The sequence below is a fragment of the Ursus maritimus genome, unplaced genomic scaffold, assembly GCF_017311325.1.
Source record: "Ursus maritimus isolate PB19 unplaced genomic scaffold, ASM1731132v1 scaffold_4, whole genome shotgun sequence".
NCBI lineage: Eukaryota > Metazoa > Chordata > Mammalia > Carnivora > Ursidae > Ursus > Ursus maritimus.
The window spans coordinates 76780393-76798967 of NW_024426552.1; the positions used below are offsets into that span (position 1 = coordinate 76780393).

The following is an 18575-nucleotide window of genomic DNA, read 5'->3' on the forward strand; positions in this document are numbered from 1 at the left end:
GGGCCAGGGCAGGTGAAGACCAAGCAGGGAAGCGTGTGTGAGCGGAGCAGGAGCAGCGGGGAGTCTCGAAGGCCATGCACAGTGTTTGCGCTCTGTCCTGCAACCAGTGATTCTCCAAGTGGGAGTATGTCAGAATCACCTGGAGTGCTTGTCAGACATGCAGGGTCTCATCCGCAGGGAATTCTGAATGAGCAGGCCTGAGGGTGGGCACCAGGGTGTGGGAAGTGGGGGGAAGCTGCTGCAAGCACCCTGGAGAGAGATGGTGAAAACCCCCCAGACCTAGGGCAAAGCCGGTGCAGACGTGGGGGCAGGAGGAGTTTACAACATCCAAGTGGTGTTTCAGCGGGGCTTGGTGTATAGGAATCCTGGGAAATGGTGCAGGCGTGGGGCAGAGGGTGGGGGGTGGGGGGCAAGGGGCACAGCTACCCTGTTAGCGAGGCCTCTCCGTGGATAAGCTCATGGTTTGCCTTTGTTTGGGGTTAGTATTGTAATGAAAACATCACATTGTTTATACTACCGAGAACTAAAAGAACCCTAAATTGTGCTTGACGTTTTACATGTAGCTGGTCTTGAGGATTATCTGTCCTGGGTTCTACTGTGTTTCAGGTTCTTCCTTTCCTCTTGATATTTATGTTGTGATGTACTGAGACACTGAGGTACCATGAGGTTCCATGGAAAGCACCCTGTGACATGGCGTGGAGGAGATGCAATACTCTCTGCTTCTCCTGGTGATTTTTTACCAGCTTAGGGGCTGATTGAATACGGGGACGGAAGGAAACGGAGGCAACCAGGATGCCGTCTATGCGGGCATTAACAGACATCTGGAATGTCAGAGGGGAGAAGGTCATGAGCAATCAGCTGGAGATGTAAGGAAGGAAGAGCAAGAAAGGAACTGCTCAGAGGACAGGGCAGGTCAGAGACATGGATATGAAATCCATCAGGGTAGAGGATAGGTAGTAGGGGGGCACAGGAGGAGACTGGTATTATCTACCGCGAGTGTGCAGAATAGTGAGCCAAGGACTGATCAAGGGGACCCCAGCATGGAAGGCATGGAGAGAAGAGAAACCTCAAGAAAGAGACCAAAAAGGGGTCAGAAACACAGGAAGAAAAGTGCTTCAGAAGCCAAAGAGGGAGCATGAGGAGGGGTAAAGTAGTCAAGAGTGCCAATGTCACAGGGCACTCTAGAGGACAGTCTCCAGGCAGGACATTCCCCAGTGACAAGGATCCAGCCTCTACTGTCAACTCTGAGAGAATCCAGGAAGCAGGCCCCTGCTGTATTTAAAGGCCCCAGCTCCTCCTTCCTCCTCCTCCTCTTTCCCCTCTTCCCCCGCCTCCTCCTCGCCTTCCCCCTCCTTCTTTCTTCTCCACCTCCTCCAACTTCTCCTCCTTCTCCTCTCCCACTTTCTCCTCTTCTCTCCCTCTCTCTCCCCTCCCTCCCTCCTTTCCTCCCTGTGTCCAGACCTCTCCTAGGTTTCATCTCTCTCCTGAGGCAGGAAACTATCCTTACATCCTCCTTTTTCTATGACTTAGTAAAAATCATATTATGGTATGCTTAGTTCTCTGGGTTTTGGCTCCTTGAAACCTACAAATCTTTTACCACAATCCCTGACTCTTCCAATGAAAATTTGCACTTCCAACTTTGGTTTCTGCTTTGCTCTTTCAAAACTCAAAGTTGTATCCAGCCTCATCTAAAACAAAGGATACTCCAGCTTTAATAATAGGGAGCCAGAGGGCAAGGGGAATTCCTGGAAATGAAGAATGCATGAGAGGAAATTTCAAATAGTATCTTCCTACACATGTAACTATCATTGTTGAAGTCCCATGCATGAGCCCAGAGCCATTCTACCTCCATCTATGATTGTGGATCTGTTCAATGTCCAAACACCTACTTTATTTCCAAGAGTGTGCAGAGCCTGGCAATTCTCCTCCCAAATCCACCTCCAAAGGAGAGGGAAGGATGTGGAGACCGAGTGTCCAGAAGCTTGGCTATGGAAAGGAGGAGAAGGAGAGACTATGGAATGAATGAGAAGCCAGGAAAACAGAAGCGTGGTTTTAGAGTAAGAAAACTTGGCCATGTTTTGGAGGCATAGGCAAAAGAGAGATTCAAGATACCAGAGAGGGGTGAGAATCCCCCTAGTCAGGTACCCAGGAATATGGAAGTGAGGAGATCCAGAGTCCAGAATTGCTTCTGAAGAGAAAAAAGTTTACAGAGGAGGCAGATGGAGAGAGGATGCTTGGGGGAGCTCCCACCCAGTGGGCTCTGAGATTCTACTGGGAATGGGGACAGGACATCACTGGGGCAGTGGCCAAGGGCTTGTAGAATGAAGCTACTGGGAGATGCTGAAGATGCCTCCCAGCCCTACTCAGCAGCTTGGTGGCAGCTACAAAGAAGGCAGATGGTTACCTGGATCAGGCTTAGGGTATGAGGGCTTTCATACATAGATAAGAGTTAGCGGTGCTGGCCAGGGTAGGAAAAGCTCAGAAGTCAGGAGACCTAGAATGAGTCTCGCCACTAACTCATAGAGTAACTTTTGGCAAGTTAATTCCCTTCTTAGGGATCAGCTTCCTTAGTTCTATGATGAGAGGGATAGACTAGATGGTCTCCAAAAGCTGTTCAGCTATAAGGTGCTGTATGTCTGTGTCTGTAAATCCAAGTCAGTGGAAACAATATGGAGCAGGCAGACACTTGTAGGGGTCTTCAACCCCCCAAGGCTCTGAAGAAGGGCTTCTCTGAGAAAAGATCCCTGTGAATAGAGCATGAAAATTCTTTATTAGTCAGGACTCTTTCATTCATGTGAAAGAAACCCAAAGCAAACAGCTTACAGAAGGAAAAGAGAGAGAGAGAATTAAAGACTCACATAGCTGAAAAGTCCATATCATAAGGCTTCAGGTATGGTTAGATCAAGGATCTCAAATATCAGGATACAATCTCCCTCTTTCTTCACTCTTCATCATCTAGACCAACTTTTTTCCATTAGGAACATCATTCTCAGAAGACTCTCCATGAAGTGATCATTGGCAGATCTTGGCTTATAGTCAGCAGCTTAGCAACCCCAACAGGAAAGCCCTTCTCTTCTTTAATATGGTTAGCAAAATTCCTAAGGCAGACCTTCATTGGGCTGGCCCCAGTTATATTCCCATCTCTAAGCAATCGTCCCCAGAAGATGGGAGGATTTAATTCATCAGATCTCAGTCACATTCCTACCTATAGAATGAGAGGTAAGATCATTCAAACTCAGGACATATGGACTAAGAATGGAGGAAAAGTGAACCCCAGAGGAAAATTGGGGTGCTGCTACTTAAAAGAGCAATGAATGCTAAGAAAACAAAAATAACAGATGTTCCTAAGAGAGGGTGTTGAGGGATGCCTGGGTGGATCAGTTCATTAAGCATCTGCCTTCAGCTCAGGTCATGATCCCAGAGTCCTGGGATCCAGTCCCACATCAGGCTCCTTGCTCAAATAAATAAATAAATAAATAAATAGAGAGGGTGTTGAGCTGGTAGCTCTGGCAAAGAGCAAGATGAAGACCAGAGTATGATCTGTCCCTCCCTCCTTTGGCTGCAGTGTGTGGGGTCCCCAAGTTCTCCCGGAAGCTGATGGCCAGGATCTTCAATGGACGCCCAGCCCAGAAAGGCACCACCCCCTGGATTGCCATGCTGTCATACCCAAATGAGCAGCCCTTCTGTGGGGGCTCCCTTCTAGGTAAGGAGATGTGGATAGGGTGTGGGACCCAGGATCAGTGGGCAGGGTGAAAGCAAAAGAACCCAAACCTCTTCCTGGAGACTGACCAAGATCTCTTCACTGAGAATCACTGTCCACACTAGTAGTGAGACCCAGAAGGACAGTGTGGTAGGAAGAGCCCTTAACTGAAGCTAGGAGACATGTGTTCCTGCTCTAGCTTACTTGTCAGTCAACAAACACCTGTGAAGTCCTGGTCCATCTTGGGCACTGGGAAGGACTAAGTCGAGGAGTCAGACCCTCAAACATTGATTACAAGGCACTCATGTGAAGCTCAAAGGCAAGGTGTGCCGGGGCTCTGGGACCAGGAAGGAAGCTCACTGTGGAGAAGTCAGGGAAGGGAGATTTACAAAGGCCCTGAACGCCATACTTAGGAATTTAGATCTATCCTGAAAGCTGCCGCAGATTCATAAGGATGTTCCCTCCAGGGGCAACACAGATTGAAAGGAGAGGGATGTCAGTGAGGTGGCTATTGTAATTGTGGGGAGGGAAGCCATTAGCCTCAGAATAAGGACAGAGGACAGGGGATGGCAATAAAGCAGATTCAAAAGCATTAGGAAATAGGATTGTCAGGATTTTGCAATGGAGTGAATGTGGGTGGGAGTGGGAGCAAGGGTGGGAAAAAAATGGTTGACGGCTCTTCCTGCCACAGTTTGGTCCCAATGATCAAAGGTCCATTCCAGCTCTGACGTCATAGGGAAAAACTGATAGCAGCTTAGAGACCCTGGCCAGTTCCTGGTCTGATCTCATCACAGAGGAAGAAGGCCCGGATGGGTCCACATCTGCCTGGGTAGCCCCCAGACTGCCAGGCTCGCCTCTCACTCAATCACCTCCCTAACAGTGGAGTGGGGGTGGGGGGGGACAGCTCCATGCTAGATCAGTGCTTTCAAACTTTAATAGTAGGAGTAGGAATTACTTGGGGGTCTTGTTAAAATCTCCAGATTTTACCACCAAATGCAGATTCTCTTTCAATAGATCTGAGGCAGAGCCTGAGAGTCTGCATTTCTACCCGGATGAGGATGATGCCAATGGTCCAGGGACCACAAGGCCTGAAGCGTGGCCAGTGAGCCCAGGGTCTTCTGTGGACCCACTTTGGGCTGTCTGGAGCTCACCAAGCCCACAGGTTTAAGGGAGCCCTAAAACCCTGTTTAAAGATGTCCAATCTTGGCCTCTTGGTTAGAATAGGCAGATGAAATCAGATTTAACTCTTCATCTTAGGATCAGGGTTATAGGAGTGTCTAACTTGAGGCTCTGAAACACATCGGAAAAGGGCAACCTGAGGTGGTCTGAAGCAATGAGGGGCAGGATGGGACAGTGCATGGCAGTGTGTATTTACAATTCTGTTCTCAGGCTCCAGCTGGATCGTGACTGCGGCTCACTGCCTCCACCAGTCCCTTGATCCAGATTACCCAGCCCTACATGACTCAGACCTGCTCAAACCTTCTGACTTCAAAATTATCATGGGTGAGTGAAGGGCAGGCTGACTCCTGGAGCCAACAGTGGTTCTGGGCATGGGGTGTGTCCTCTTGCTCACTTATCAGGCAGGACACCCGGGTTGAAGAATGAGCTGGAACTGGAGCCCAGGGGCCTGAGTCCAAGCCCAAGGCTATGATTTTCAGGTTCTGAGACCACGAGCAAGTCACTGAAGTCGAGGCCTCTGTTTTTACAATAGTAAAATAAAGAGCCCAGTCTAGATCATTCTAAAGACACTTCAGGTCTCTAGAAATCCATGGTTTCAAGTAAGTCATACCCAGACAGTCCAAACTTACCTTCTCTTTTGTAAAGTCTAGACCATCAGCTGATTCAGTCTGGTTCAGCACATATTTGCCTACAGACTCTACGCCAGGATCTAAGAACACAACGTAATTAAGACCTAGTCCCTACCCTCAAGGAACTTACAGCCTAATAAAGGAATAAAATATGGAGACCTCTAGTATGCGATAGGAAGCAGTAAGTCCTATAGGAGAGGAACAGAGAAGGTGCCATGGGAATTCACAAGGAAGAGACTTGTAACTGAAGAATCTACCTCGAGAATTGGGGAGGCTTCCTGGGGGAGGGAACACGTGACCTAGGCACTGAGGTGTGATGATATGGCTTGAACACATGGCAGTGAGCATCAGAATGAGTACTACAAGTCCATGGGTTCAGCTCAAGAAGAAAGACAGAGGTGGGAGCCAGTGGGAATACTTGGGGAAGGGCAGGTAGGGTGGGACGGCTGGGAAAAGGGGAGTGGGGGGGCAGCAAAAGGGTTAAAGGCTGAAAACAGACCCAATGGGATAGCGGGCCACAGGGAACAAGGTGGGATCTTACCCTCCATGCCTGTATTATCCCCACGCCTCGTGTGCCTTCTCTTGCCCAGGCAAGCACTGGAGACACCGGTCAGATGGGAATGAACAGCATCTCAGGGTCAAACGCGTCTTCCTCCATCCCCTGTACGACCCCAACACATTTGAGAATGACGTGGCTCTGGTGGAGCTGCTGGAGAGCGCAGTGCTGAGCGACTTTGTGATGCCCATCTGTCTGCCCCAGGGGCCCCCCCAGGAAGGTACTCTGCCCCAGCCCGAACCCCACCCCTGCAGAGCTGCAGGGGCCTCCATGGGCATGTCCCCCCACACCCGTGAGGCTCTGGTGCCAACGGGGCCAGCTGCCAGCGTCTGCGGGATCCCTCGGCTGCCTCCCCTCCAACAGCTAAGTCAGAAGCGGATCCAAGCAGCACGCAGTGAACAGGCAGGCTGGAGCGGTACTTGAAGGACTGAATCAGTCAGGGTCCAGAGGAGAAACCGAAACCAGGCGGGTCATTGCAAGAGGGAGACTTTAATCCGGGGCATTGGAGGACTAGGGCAGGAAAGGGGGTGCTAACGTAAGGTAGGTAGTACCCGCAGGAAAAAAATCACCCCTCCTCGGGCCGGGGGAACAAAGGGGAGAGGATGGAGTCACAGAACCTAGAAGCTTGGGAAAGGGACTCAGAAGCCTGCGGAGGGCCTCGTGCCCATGTGCTGGGGCAATAGCTGGGACCAGGCGCCTGGGCTCGGGCAGTGCCAAGAGGAACAGTGAGCCTTCCAGGAAGCGCCCCCCATTTTTGGGAGCCCCCCACCCCAACAGAGCAGAACTGCCACTTCAGAGTCTCACCTGCAGCATCACCAAGCGGAGCAAAGAGTAGGTTTAGAGCTGAAGGACAATAGCTGAATCACCAGCACAGGTTCAAAACCCTGTCCTGCCACTTCCCAATTGGGGGACCTCGAGGAAGTATCTGAACCTCAAGGCCCTTACCCCGACACTGAGGATAGCACCCTCTAGGGTGGCTGTGATATTTACATGAAATAATACAGTCAAACATACTGGCCTCTTTTCCATCTTGTTCTGAACTCAGTGGGGCCGCGTCATAGCTAACCCTCTTGTGTGCCCACAAGTGACAAACACTGGCTGAGTAGAGCTGAGCCAACAGGAAAGGCACAGGTGTGGGTCTGACTTAGCAGACGCCGTGTGCCCATGGTGTGCAGGTGCTCTACTTTCACTAATGTATTTACTACCTATAAAAGCCTTGTGAGGGGTGTTGTAGTCCCATTTTCCAGGTGAGAAAACGGAGGTCTAGCAACGTGAGGTGACTTACCCAAGGTACAGCTTGGAAGCATAGCTGGGGCTGGAGGCCAGGTTGTCCCACGTAACCCCCAAATGCTGTTTTCAGGAGCCAGACTCTTTTTCAAATGAAGAAATGATTGCTCTGTCAGTGTTCAACCCATTTCCACCTTGTCCCCACATCTGCCAACTTCACAGACTTCTAGGATATCAGAGCTGGGAGAGGTTGGAGAGAATCCCAAGCCAGCCTCTTCCTTTTATGGTTTATGGATAGGGAAGCTGGGGCTCAGCAGGGCAGAGAGGGGTGGAGGCTGGCCGAAGGCAGCATAGCGCATTGTGGACCAGGCTGAACTTTACATTTTTCACCGTTATTGCTTGAGCACCTCCTACGTGCCCGTGCTACTGCAGGCATGGGGCTAGAGCAGCGGACAGGTGGCTGAGACGGCCGCCCCCGCGCAGCCTATCTTCCGTGCTAGGTGGGAGCGGGAGTCAATGAGCACCCAATCAGCCAGCTAATGACCCCTAGAAATAAAAGTCCAGACCTCTGTTTCAGGTTAGCTCCAACCCAGCAGTCCTCCTCCCCACCATGTTACCTTTCCCTGATGGGGCAAATTTCGCCCTTCCCTCACAGGCAGAGAAGGATGGGCTGCGAGATGTGACCCTCTGAAAACCCCACAGAAGCCACTTTTCTCTCACTGTGTCTTCTTTCCTCCAGGGGACATGGTCATCGTCAGTGGCTGGGGAAAGCAGTTCTTGCAAAGGTTCCCAGAGACCCTGATGGAGGTAAGGTTCAATTTATGTCCTAGAAAGAGGGACGCCTTTGCCCTGCATTGGACCCTCCTGCTCCATGTTGCCCCTCAGGGGCTCAGGGTCTTGGGCAGAGGGTGGATGAGGGAGAGATACCAGGGGCCCAGACTCACCTCCCAAGTTCACTGGGACTTTGAATCCCAACAAGCTTGGTCTGTTCTACGTGGGGCTCTAGTCTCTAAACATTGTTCAGTGTTTCTGTAGCATATTAAAGGCTCAGGTACTGGAAATTCTTCCAGAAAACAGCGGGCTTGGACACCCCAAAAGGGGATCCATCTGTATAGCATGAGGATTCACATACCAGAGTAACAAGAATGAGCTACAGAACAGCCGCTTGAGAGTGGCAGTCCTTGCAGTCATGAACTTGATGCTTGCATTTGGAAGTTCACATTTATATTATTTCATAAAAGAGCACTGCACTCGAAGTAAGGAGCCATGGCTCCAAGTACTGGCTCCTACGAACTTGCTGGGCGATCTGAAAGAAGTCATGTGCCTCTCTAGACCATCGTATAGTATCTCAAGCTGCAGAGTTACGGGCAACACTGAATGTCCTCAAGAGCTGCCTGGCTCTGCATCACTGGGGTTGGTAACTACCACAGCTAACTTCTGCATCCTTCAACGCATGCTATTGTAACATATTTTATTTTCCGGATTTGCAACAACCATGCCCTCCTTCCTTCAGTAACTCCCAGGTAGTTACTCGGTGCTTCCCATGTACCAGACATTGTGCTAACTACTAGGTATGCTGGGGGCGCGGGGGGCACACCCGGTCCCCGGCCTCCTTGTGCTGATAGTCAAGTGAGAGGGACAGAAAGTAGTTACTAACATGATAAATGCGATCGGGAAGCTCCAGAATATCTACCAGGAAATCCATCCTCGTGGTCAGGGTCCGGAAGGACTCCGCAGGCAAGTAACACTTGAACGATACCTGAACAGTGAATGGAGGTGAGTCAGGCACTTGGTGGTTTGCTGAGGATCGGGCTCATGACCACTCTGCCCTGACTTCCCCCCCACCTACCTGGGAAGGCCGTGGCCCAGGAGGGACCTAAACGGCGAGGGGCAACAGGAGCTATACTTTTGGGGCCTGTGACCCACGCCATTCTCGGTTTGGGTAAATGAGACTCACGTGTTTCCTCATGTTGTTCCAGACCTCTACTCCATTTCCCCCCAAGCCCCAAGGGCAATACTAATCACAGTACCTTACTTTTACGTATCAGTTTATTGCTTCGGGTAAATAACAAAATATTCCCTAAGTGTTGACAGCTTGGAAGGTCCAAGCTGTTAAGTAGAAGTGGAAAAATACAGACCCAGTGTCTAGAAGCTCATACTGTAGGGAGGAAGAAAGTAACTGCCTGCTGTAAGAGAGCAGCAATAACCCCTACGGTACTGAACATTTATACAGTGCTTGTGGTTTACAAAGCATCTGCTCATTCACCTCTGCACCTTCTATGCGATGAGTATGTCAAATATGGTGACATCCATTCTTCAGATGAGGATGCCGTCTCAGAGGTCTGAAGAGTCGTGATCACAGTCTCTGTTGCCAGTTCCATAGCCAGTAATTGCAGGAATGGGGGGAAAGCAGACTGAACATAGGTTTTGTATACATTCCCATATTTGAAATAATGAGTGTGCTAGGCAAATATTATCTCCATGCCATAGATGAGAACACTGAGGTCCAGAGAGGGCAAAAGACCTGCTCAAGGTCACACAGCAAGTTCATGACTGAGACAGTAGCAGAACATGGATCTCCTGACTTTTTAGTGTTCCTTCACCTGCACCAGAGAGACCTGAGGCTCCAGGCTCATCCTGGAAGGGGACGAAGAGGAGCCAGCTCTAGGGGTGTCAGAACAGCAGGGACTTCTCAGCCAAGGGTGGAGACCAATGATGGCCCTGTGTTCCAGATCGAAATCCCAATTGTGGACCACCGCACATGCCAGGAGGCCTATGCCCCTCTGAAGAGGAAAGTGACCAGGGACATGATCTGTGCTGGGGAGAAGGAAGGTAAGTCAAGAGGAAGGTGTACAACAGGGCACCACCAGCCATGGAAGGGCTGGAGACCCTCCAGTCTGGAAGGCTGAATGGAGGAGGAGTCAGAAGAGACGAAGGAGGAGGGTCAGGAGAGGAAGGATTTCTCTGAGGAATTCCACTGTGTCAGAGAAAGGAGTGCTAAAAAATTCCCGTCATTCCCTTCTCCAAGCCCAAGTTTTTCCCTATGAAAGGAGAGCCCCGAACCTGCCCGCACTTTCTGAAATCGCTGAGCTCTGAAAAGGCCCGACAGAACCACTCTCAGCCCAGGTTTGGGTCACATGGTCTATTTCGCCCCCTCGCGTCCAATTTTCTGAACTACAAGTCAGATGTAGGGAAAAGGAGGCTCCTTTGGATTTGGGGCTATGAAGGGGAGCTCTTTAACCTGCATCTCCTTTTCATCTAGGGGGAAAGGACGCCTGCGCAGGTGACTCTGGAGGCCCCATGGTGACCCTGGATAAGGAGAGAGGCCACTGGTACCTGGTGGGCACAGTGTCCTGGGGCGAGGACTGTGGGAAGAAGGACCGCTACGGGGTGTATTCCTACATCTACCACAATAAGGACTGGATCCAGAGGGTCACCAGGATGAGGAATTGAATTCCGTTCCTCACCCACCACACCACCTGTCCGTGGTCAGTCATCAGCACAGGATAATTCTCTGATGCAGGATGCCCCTCTCCCTCTCCCACTTCCTTCAGCCCACCCTTTACTGGCCCATGAAGGGGGCATCTCAGCCTGCTTTCACACCCTCTGAAGGCTGCGTAGCTGAGTGATCAGAACACAAGGCTGAATCCAAGCCCTATCGCTTACCAGCTTTGCATCGCTGGGCAGGTGACTACCTCTGAACCCATTTGTTCCACCATATGACAGAAATGGCATACCTTACCTACCTCATAAATGTCTGATGAGGATAAAATTAATTAATATATACATAGCACTTAGCACAGGGCAGGCATAACCTAAGTGCTCAATAAACATGACTTAGCCGAAGGTCATTGTGTTTACCAGGCAGATGAAGTTCTCTTACAAATCCCGCTGGGTCTTAGGGCTACTCAGTATGCACCCTTCCCCCTCAACCTTGACCATCTCCTTCATCGGCCCCCAAATGTTCTAAGCTTCTTTGCTACTATGCACTTTTCTCAGTCCCCATCCCTGTCCCCCATAAAAAAGCAAGAGAGACAAGATTCTGGGTCCTGGAGCATGTCCGATAGCAGCACACTTATGAAGGTGGGGCGGACACCAAACCAGGAGAGTGCCTTGAGAAGCAGGATGGGGATGAGGCAGGGACCAAGAGCAGTGCGCTGGGAAGTCCGATGCCAGGTTCTAGAACTAGCTCTGCCCCCAGCTCCCCTGTGACTCTATGGAAGTCCCTTCCCCTCATCTGAAAGGACCCTCCCAGCTTGGACAGTCTAGGATCCAAAGAAGACGTTTATCCCCCGATGAGATGAGTTAAAGCTGAAGTAACCAAAAGGCACAAATTACCTTAAGGTTCAACAGGGCTTTGATGCCAACCCACTGCGTCTGCTGCAACGCCCTCCCCACCCCCACCCCGGCCACCAGGTCCCGGTTCCCAAGAATGTAGCCCAGCAAAGTGCTAGTCAAGGGACCTTTCCTCATTCCTGGGCAGAGCATCTTCTCCTTCCCTTCCTGGGAACCTGAGCTGGACAAGGTCAGCCCTACTGGGCTAGACTCAGGCCCCTGCACTCTTCTTCCTTATGTCCACAGCTGACCCTAAGCAGCCATTCCACTGATTCCTTGCCCCTGTCCCTCACCCCGAATGCCCTGGCCCTGCAAGGTCATAAGTATTTCCCAGGCAGAATGCCTCTCCCCTCCAAGAGCCACTTCCTCTCTCAGGAAGCTTTCAGAGACCCCATCCCTTCCAGAGCTCTGAGATTTAAGTCCTTCAAGGGCTCAGAACCTCCAAGTTCCTGTCTTCCGTTCTATCAAAATCGTTCTTCATGGGAGATTTCAATTCTTAGCCTTCACTACAGTTGGTGGAGTCATTCAAGATCTCTTGCTGGAAGAAGAGGATACGGAGGGGTAAGAACTCATGGACACCAAGCCCTAGGCTGAGCGCTCAGGGACAGCAATTCACAGCCTGCTTCTGATTCCGTGAGCAAGTCATTCTACCTCTTGGCGCCCTGCTGTCTGTGCTGTAGAGGGAAGATGACAATGGGTAACCAGCTTCATCAGATCTATGTCAAGCAAGCCACAGCTCTATCTCAGACACCAAAGAATTGCCAGGCAGAGTTTTCGAGTTGCTCTAAGACATTGCAAAACCCCATAACTTCCCAGTTCACAGCACTGCCTGGGTGCCCCCATGGGCTAGGCTGTGCTGACTGCTGTGGAGAATACCAAGATGAGGGAAGCACGGTTCGTGCCTTCCAGGAGCTCCTACAGGAAAGACTGACACATATGCAGGTGACTACTGTGAACAGAGTGAACCCTGCTAAGTGCTATCCTTGGGAGCAGCATGGAGGCAAAAGAATGGCCACTCTGGTGGGGAAGCATTAGAATGGGGAACTTCAGGAAGGCATCCCAGAGGAGATGCTGTTGGCGCTGACCCTTGAGGAGGGTGGGCATTTCCACGGGGAAGAGAGAGGGAGGCCTTCCAGGTGAATGGAGTGCAAGAGCAAACATCCACTCAGGCTTTCCTGAGATTACACTAGCTTCTCTCACAAAAACGACGATTACTAGGCCATTGTTCTGATTCTGGGATCAGAACCAACATCTGAAATAGCCTTTCTCCTAAAAGTCAGACAACTATGGGACTTGAATAGCCTAAAGATTTGTGTACAAATTCGGACTTCTGGTTGGACCCAGTTCATCTTGTTTATTTCCCCAACTATAAGTTCATCCTTATTCTGAGGAAATGTCTGAATGTGCGGTGGAACTTCAGCTTACGCTTGATCAGCAAGCCTTTATTAGATATATCAGCCCCTGCACTGCCGCGAAGTTTCGAGAAACCCAAACTTCTCACAGAGTCATAGAAGCAGAGGCTTGGAATGTCTATTAGGACCATCTTATCTGGAGATGGGAAACTCATTACCTCCAAATGCAGCCCATTCCAACTTCAAAATGTGCTGCCTCTTCGGTTGCCTCTTCTTTGCAACAAAAATCCACCTCCCTAGAATATGGTTTGTTTATCTAAAGCTGTGATTCCATACCATGAGTGTTGTTAGTAGCAATAACGATCATGCCAATTTCATTAGCCACGGAAGCTGTTGTTCTTGTAACTACACATTTGTTCCAATAAACATCTGCATTGAATCAAAGCATTCTGTTTGGCTTGTATGTTTTTCGTGCACTGATGATTCTGGTAAGTGGTGTTTGCACTTATCAACATTTCTCTGACTCTGATTAGTATCACTGCACCATGAAGAGAGATGGGGGAAGACCGCAGTGTCAATGCAATAGCATGTCAGGTTTTTCAGGTCAGTTCTGATTAAATACTTTGTCTTAGTGTTCCTATCAATTATCAAAATATCCCAGGATGCCAATCTTTCAGCATCCAAATTCCATGTCATGATTGTCATCCATACCCAGAACAGAAAAAAAAAATTTTTTTGTATTTTTTTATTATAATAATATTTTTTAAATTGTATTATGTTAGTCACCATACAGTACATCCCTGGTTTTTGATGTAAGGTTCGATGATTCATTAGTTCCCCACCTCCCTCCCCTCTGAAGTCCTCAGTTTGTTTCTCATAGTCCATAGTCTCTCATGTTTCATTCCCCCTTCTGATTACCCCCCTTTCTTTATCCCTTTCTTCCCCTACTGATCATTCTAGTTCTTATGTTCCATAGATGAGAGAAATCATATGATAGTTGTCTTTCTCTGCTTGACTTATTTCACTTAGCATTATCTCCTCCAGTGCCGTCCATGTTGCAGCAAATGTTGAGAACTCGTTCTTTCTGATAGCTGAGTAATATTCCATTGTATATATGGACCACAACTTCTTAATCCAGTCATCTGTTGAAGGGCATCTTGGTTCCTTCCATGATTTAGCTATTGTGGACAATGCTGCTATGAACATTGGGGTGCATATGGCCCTTCTCTTCACTACGTCTGTATCTTTGGGGTAAATACCCAGTAGTGCAATGGCTGGGTCATAGGGTAGCTCCATTTTTAACTTTTTAAGGGACCTCCACACTGTTTTCCAGAGTGGCTGTACCAACTTGCATTCCCACCAACAATGTAGGAGGGATCCCCTTTCTCCACATCCTCTCCAACAATTGTTGTTTCTTGCCTTGTCAATTTTTGCCATTCTAACTGGCGTAAGGTGGTATCTCAGTGTGGTTTTGATTTGAATTTCCCTGATGGCTAATGATTTTGAACATTTTTTCATGTGTCTGTTAGCCATTTGTATTTCTTCATTGGAAAAGTGTCTATTCATATCTTCTGCCCATTTTATGATTTGTTTATTTGTTTCTTGTGTATTGAGTTTGAGAAAAAAAATTTTTTTATCATGTTTTTAATTGTTTGATTCAGAAAACATGGCACCTTGTCTATGAGTGTCCTGCTCTGGATTGTAGGATGTGCTTTTCTTTTACTATGAGTCAATCTTGTTCCCTGCTGGCAGGAATCAAAGAATCACCACCAACAAGCAGCCCTTCAAGCAAAGGTAGATAAGATCAGGGAGGGGAAATCTATACCAATCATGTGACAGAGATGGTGGCCAGATGGCCGGTCTAGAACAGGCCTTGAAATCAAGACACTTAGTTAGGTTCTAGTGCAGTATAGGCTGACTCTCTCATCCACTTAATTTCTCCATCTACTTGCTGGCAGAAAAACCTCTGCCCTACCCCTGTCCGAGGGTCGTAGAAGCAGATGAATTAGCAGATAAGAACTTTGGAAACTAAATGTAGCTCAAATATAAAAAGGTCTGTGGGAAATAATCACTAACATTTCTGAGCATTTACTATCTGAACAAACCACACTAAGCTCTGACATAATTGTCTTATCTCTCCTCACAAAGTGCTATTATTCTCCCCATTGAAGGGTGAGAAAACTGAAACACAAGTTAAAAATGTTTCCTAACCTATAAACAACACCCCAGCAGCAACAAGCACACCTAGTATTCAGATTTTGCTTTCTAACACTATTCTCCAATAAAGGGAACAAGTGTTCCTTAAAGAAATGGCTGATTCTAGGACTAAGGCAGAAAATAGACAAGATGAGCCTGGAGTATCTTTTTCCAGAAAGTAAGGTAGTCACACAGAGTGTTGGAGGTATGCCGAAGGGACACAAGAGCCAACTGGAAGAGCTCCAATGGCCAAAGCCACTTTGTGCAAGAAAAGAAAATAGAATTGGATTATTTAACAGAAAGTACAAAATCAATATTCATGAATACATACTTACATGAGTAAGGTATTAAATATATAAGTAAATGGGGAAGAACAGGTAAATCTCCCATATAGAATGCCAAGTAATTTATGTAAATAATTTGCTCTAAAGGAGGTGGAGCATGGCTCTCCCCCCCTTAGGTGTGGGCTGCAAATAGCGACTTTCTTCCGAAGTGTATGGTGGGAAACTGGGGGGCGGGGGGCAGAATAATTTTAGAGTGGAGAAACCTAACAAAAACACTACCCCAGCCAGGTGATCACAGTTAATATCAACAGTGATAAGTCATGTTTACAATATGTGACCTTGATTTCCATACTAAAAATAGCACTGCACCTCTGCCCTCTTCCTCTCCTCGTCCTGTAACCCCAGCCTAACCAAGAGAAACATATCAGAAAGATCCCATTTGAGAGATTGTCTACAAAATACTTGACCAATACCCCTCAGAATTGTTAAGGTCCTCAAAGCTAAGGAATACAGTCTGAGAAACTGTCCCAGACAAGAGAAGTCTATAATGGGCTGAATTGTATCCCTGAAAAAGATATGTTAAGCTCTCATCCTCAGGACCTCCAAATGCGACCTTATTTGGAAATAGGGTCCTTGTAGATATAACTAGTTAAGACAAGGTCATACTTCACCCAGTGTGACTGGTGACCTTCTAGGAAGAGCAGATGAGACACAGAGACACAGACTCAGGAAGAACACCTTGCGAGGACGGAGGCAGAAGGAAGAACTACAACTAAGCCAAGGAAGGCCAAGGGTTGCCGGCAACCACACACACTGGGAACAGGCCAGGAAGGATCCCCCCCAGCCCCAGGTTTCAGAGGGAGCATGGCCCCGCCAATGCTCTGAGTTCAGACTTCTCGCCTCCAGGAGCATAAAACGATAGATTTCTGTTGTTTTAAGCCATCCAGCTTGGGTTGCTTTGTCATGGTAGCTCCAGGGAACCAACATGGAGCCTAAGGAGACCTGATGACTAAACGGGATGTGGGATCCTAGACGGCACCCTGGAACAGAGAAGGGACATTAGGTGAAAAACGAAGGCAACCTGAATAAAAATGGACTTTTGTTAAGAAGAATGTATCACCTGGGTGGCACAGCGGTTAAGCATCTGCCTTCAGCTCAGGGTGTGATCCGGCGTTATGGGATCGAGCCCCACATCAGGCTCCTCCGCTATGAGCCTGCTTCTTCCTCTCCCACCCCCCCCTGCTTGTGTTCCCTCTCTCACTGGCTGTCTCTATCTCTGTCACATAAATAAATAAAATCTTTAAAAATAAATAAATAAAAATAAATAAAAAATAAAAAAAGAAGAATGTATTAACACTGGTTTATTAATTGTGACAATTGAACCATACTAACATAAGATGTTAATAATAGGAGAAAATGAGGAAGGGTTTATGGGAACTTTCTGTACCATCTTTACAACTTTTCTGTGAATATAAAACTATTTTAAAAGTAAAAGTATATTTTAAAAACATGGAGGGAGACGGGGACACTGAGATTTGAAACCAGTTCTCACGGGCTCTGGGGCCCCAGCTCTTACTGCACTGGTTCGACACAGTGGTTCTCAAAGTAGGCTGCACACAGGAGGCACCAGACATACCAGTGCCTGGGTCCCACCCCCTCCCCCCAGAGATTCAGATAGAACCGTGTGCAGGAAGTCCTGAGCATCGGCAGGTTGAATTCAAAGTCCCCAGGTAACTCTAATGTGCGTCCAGTTTGAGAACCACTCTTCTAGGCTATCCTGCCCAAATGTGAGCCCTGCAGAATGTTGAGAGCCTCTATTTCTGTACGTAGCCAGCTTGGGTCTTTGACTTAGGTCACGCAGCTGGTGGGAAGCTGAGGTGAGGTAGGCGTCCTGCTGCTCTAGCACACAATCCAGAACTTTCTGTGACTCTTGGCCACACAACCATCACTAAGACGTCTCTGCATGAGTGCTTTCTTGGAAAAAAAATAGTCTCTTTTACTTTGAAGTCATATATGAGGAAGGGGAAAGCATTCTAGGCAAGGGGGAACAGCATATGCGAAAACAAGGAAATGAAATGGCAGTGGGTGTTTGGGGGAAACTGAGGGACTTGGTGTCTGGGGAGAGCCAGAAAAATTGGGAAAAAAGAGAACACTGTCAGGAAGTCCTGAAGTGCAGGCCTTAATGCTCAGCTTGGTTTTGGGAACAGGAAGACATTTGAGGTTTTTGAACCAAGGAGAGATGGGATCACTTGACCTTTCAAATGACTCCTTAATGCAGCGAAGAAACTGAGGGAGAAGACAGGGAAGGTAGGGGACTCAACATGACTTCCAGACATCAAGCAAGGGACCCGCTGGTCCTGAACGAGGACAGGCCTGTGGGGAGGACAGGAATCTGCTTTTCAGAGCTCTGGGAATCTAGGGTTGAGCCTCAAGGAGACACGGTTAAGAGACTCCCAGCTTCTGTTAACGCTTCAAGGTGAATTAGCAGAGAAGCAGAGAGGAAACAGGGCACGGACCCAAACCCAAGGATGGTAATGGTTTTCCAGGCCCCTGATCTTCCTGTGAGCTGCAGGCATCTGTGCTTATCTCCAGAAAGGAAGCCATGGGATTCCCTGAATTTGAGGGAAGTACATAAACAGGGCTCTTGCAACTATTTCCGGCATCTGGTATATATTGGCTTTTTTTTTTTTTTTGACGAAGTTAGGAAAAATTATTTGGATGCAGAAACGTAGGCTCAATTCCCAGCAATGAGCTTCTGATGATGGGAGAAAGAGCGAAGACCCTTTCGACACCTAGGCAGATCACAAAGGGAGTCCCCTCTGAGGAATGGGGTGTTAGGAGAAGACAATTTTATGACAACGGGAAGGTGTGTCAAGCCCGGAGGGCAGCCAGGGGAAGCGTGCTGAATGAACAGATCAGTGTGGGTGGGAACACATCGCCCCCACCAACATCTGCCATTCCCAGGGGAGGCCTCTGCAAATTTACAGGTTATGACCACAGGCCAGAAGCAGACAGACGAAGCCCTGGGAATCTGGGAGGCACAGTATAGATGTGGTCCAGGCCCGAGATGCTGACCTATTTTTAAAGAGAAGAACTTCATCTCCCCTAGAGCTGTTT

At 48.5% G+C, this 18575-nt stretch overlaps 1 protein-coding gene across 1 annotated transcript in view; it reads left to right on the forward strand.

Annotated features, from left to right (window-relative positions):
• The window catches only part of MASP1 (MBL associated serine protease 1), a 61578-nt gene extending 50787 nt beyond the window's left edge, over positions 1–10791 (forward strand). Inside the window, exons 11-16 of the mRNA XM_040621469.1 lie at positions 3566–3703; positions 5090–5203; positions 6099–6284; positions 8031–8098; positions 10024–10123; positions 10554–10791. Of these exons, the coding sequence (XP_040477403.1) occupies positions 3566–3703; positions 5090–5203; positions 6099–6284; positions 8031–8098; positions 10024–10123; positions 10554–10744 (797 nt within the window). The 3' untranslated portion in view covers positions 10745–10791. The remainder of the gene's footprint in view (positions 1–3565; positions 3704–5089; positions 5204–6098; positions 6285–8030; positions 8099–10023; positions 10124–10553) is intronic.
• The last annotated feature ends 7784 nt before the right edge of the window (positions 10792–18575 follow it).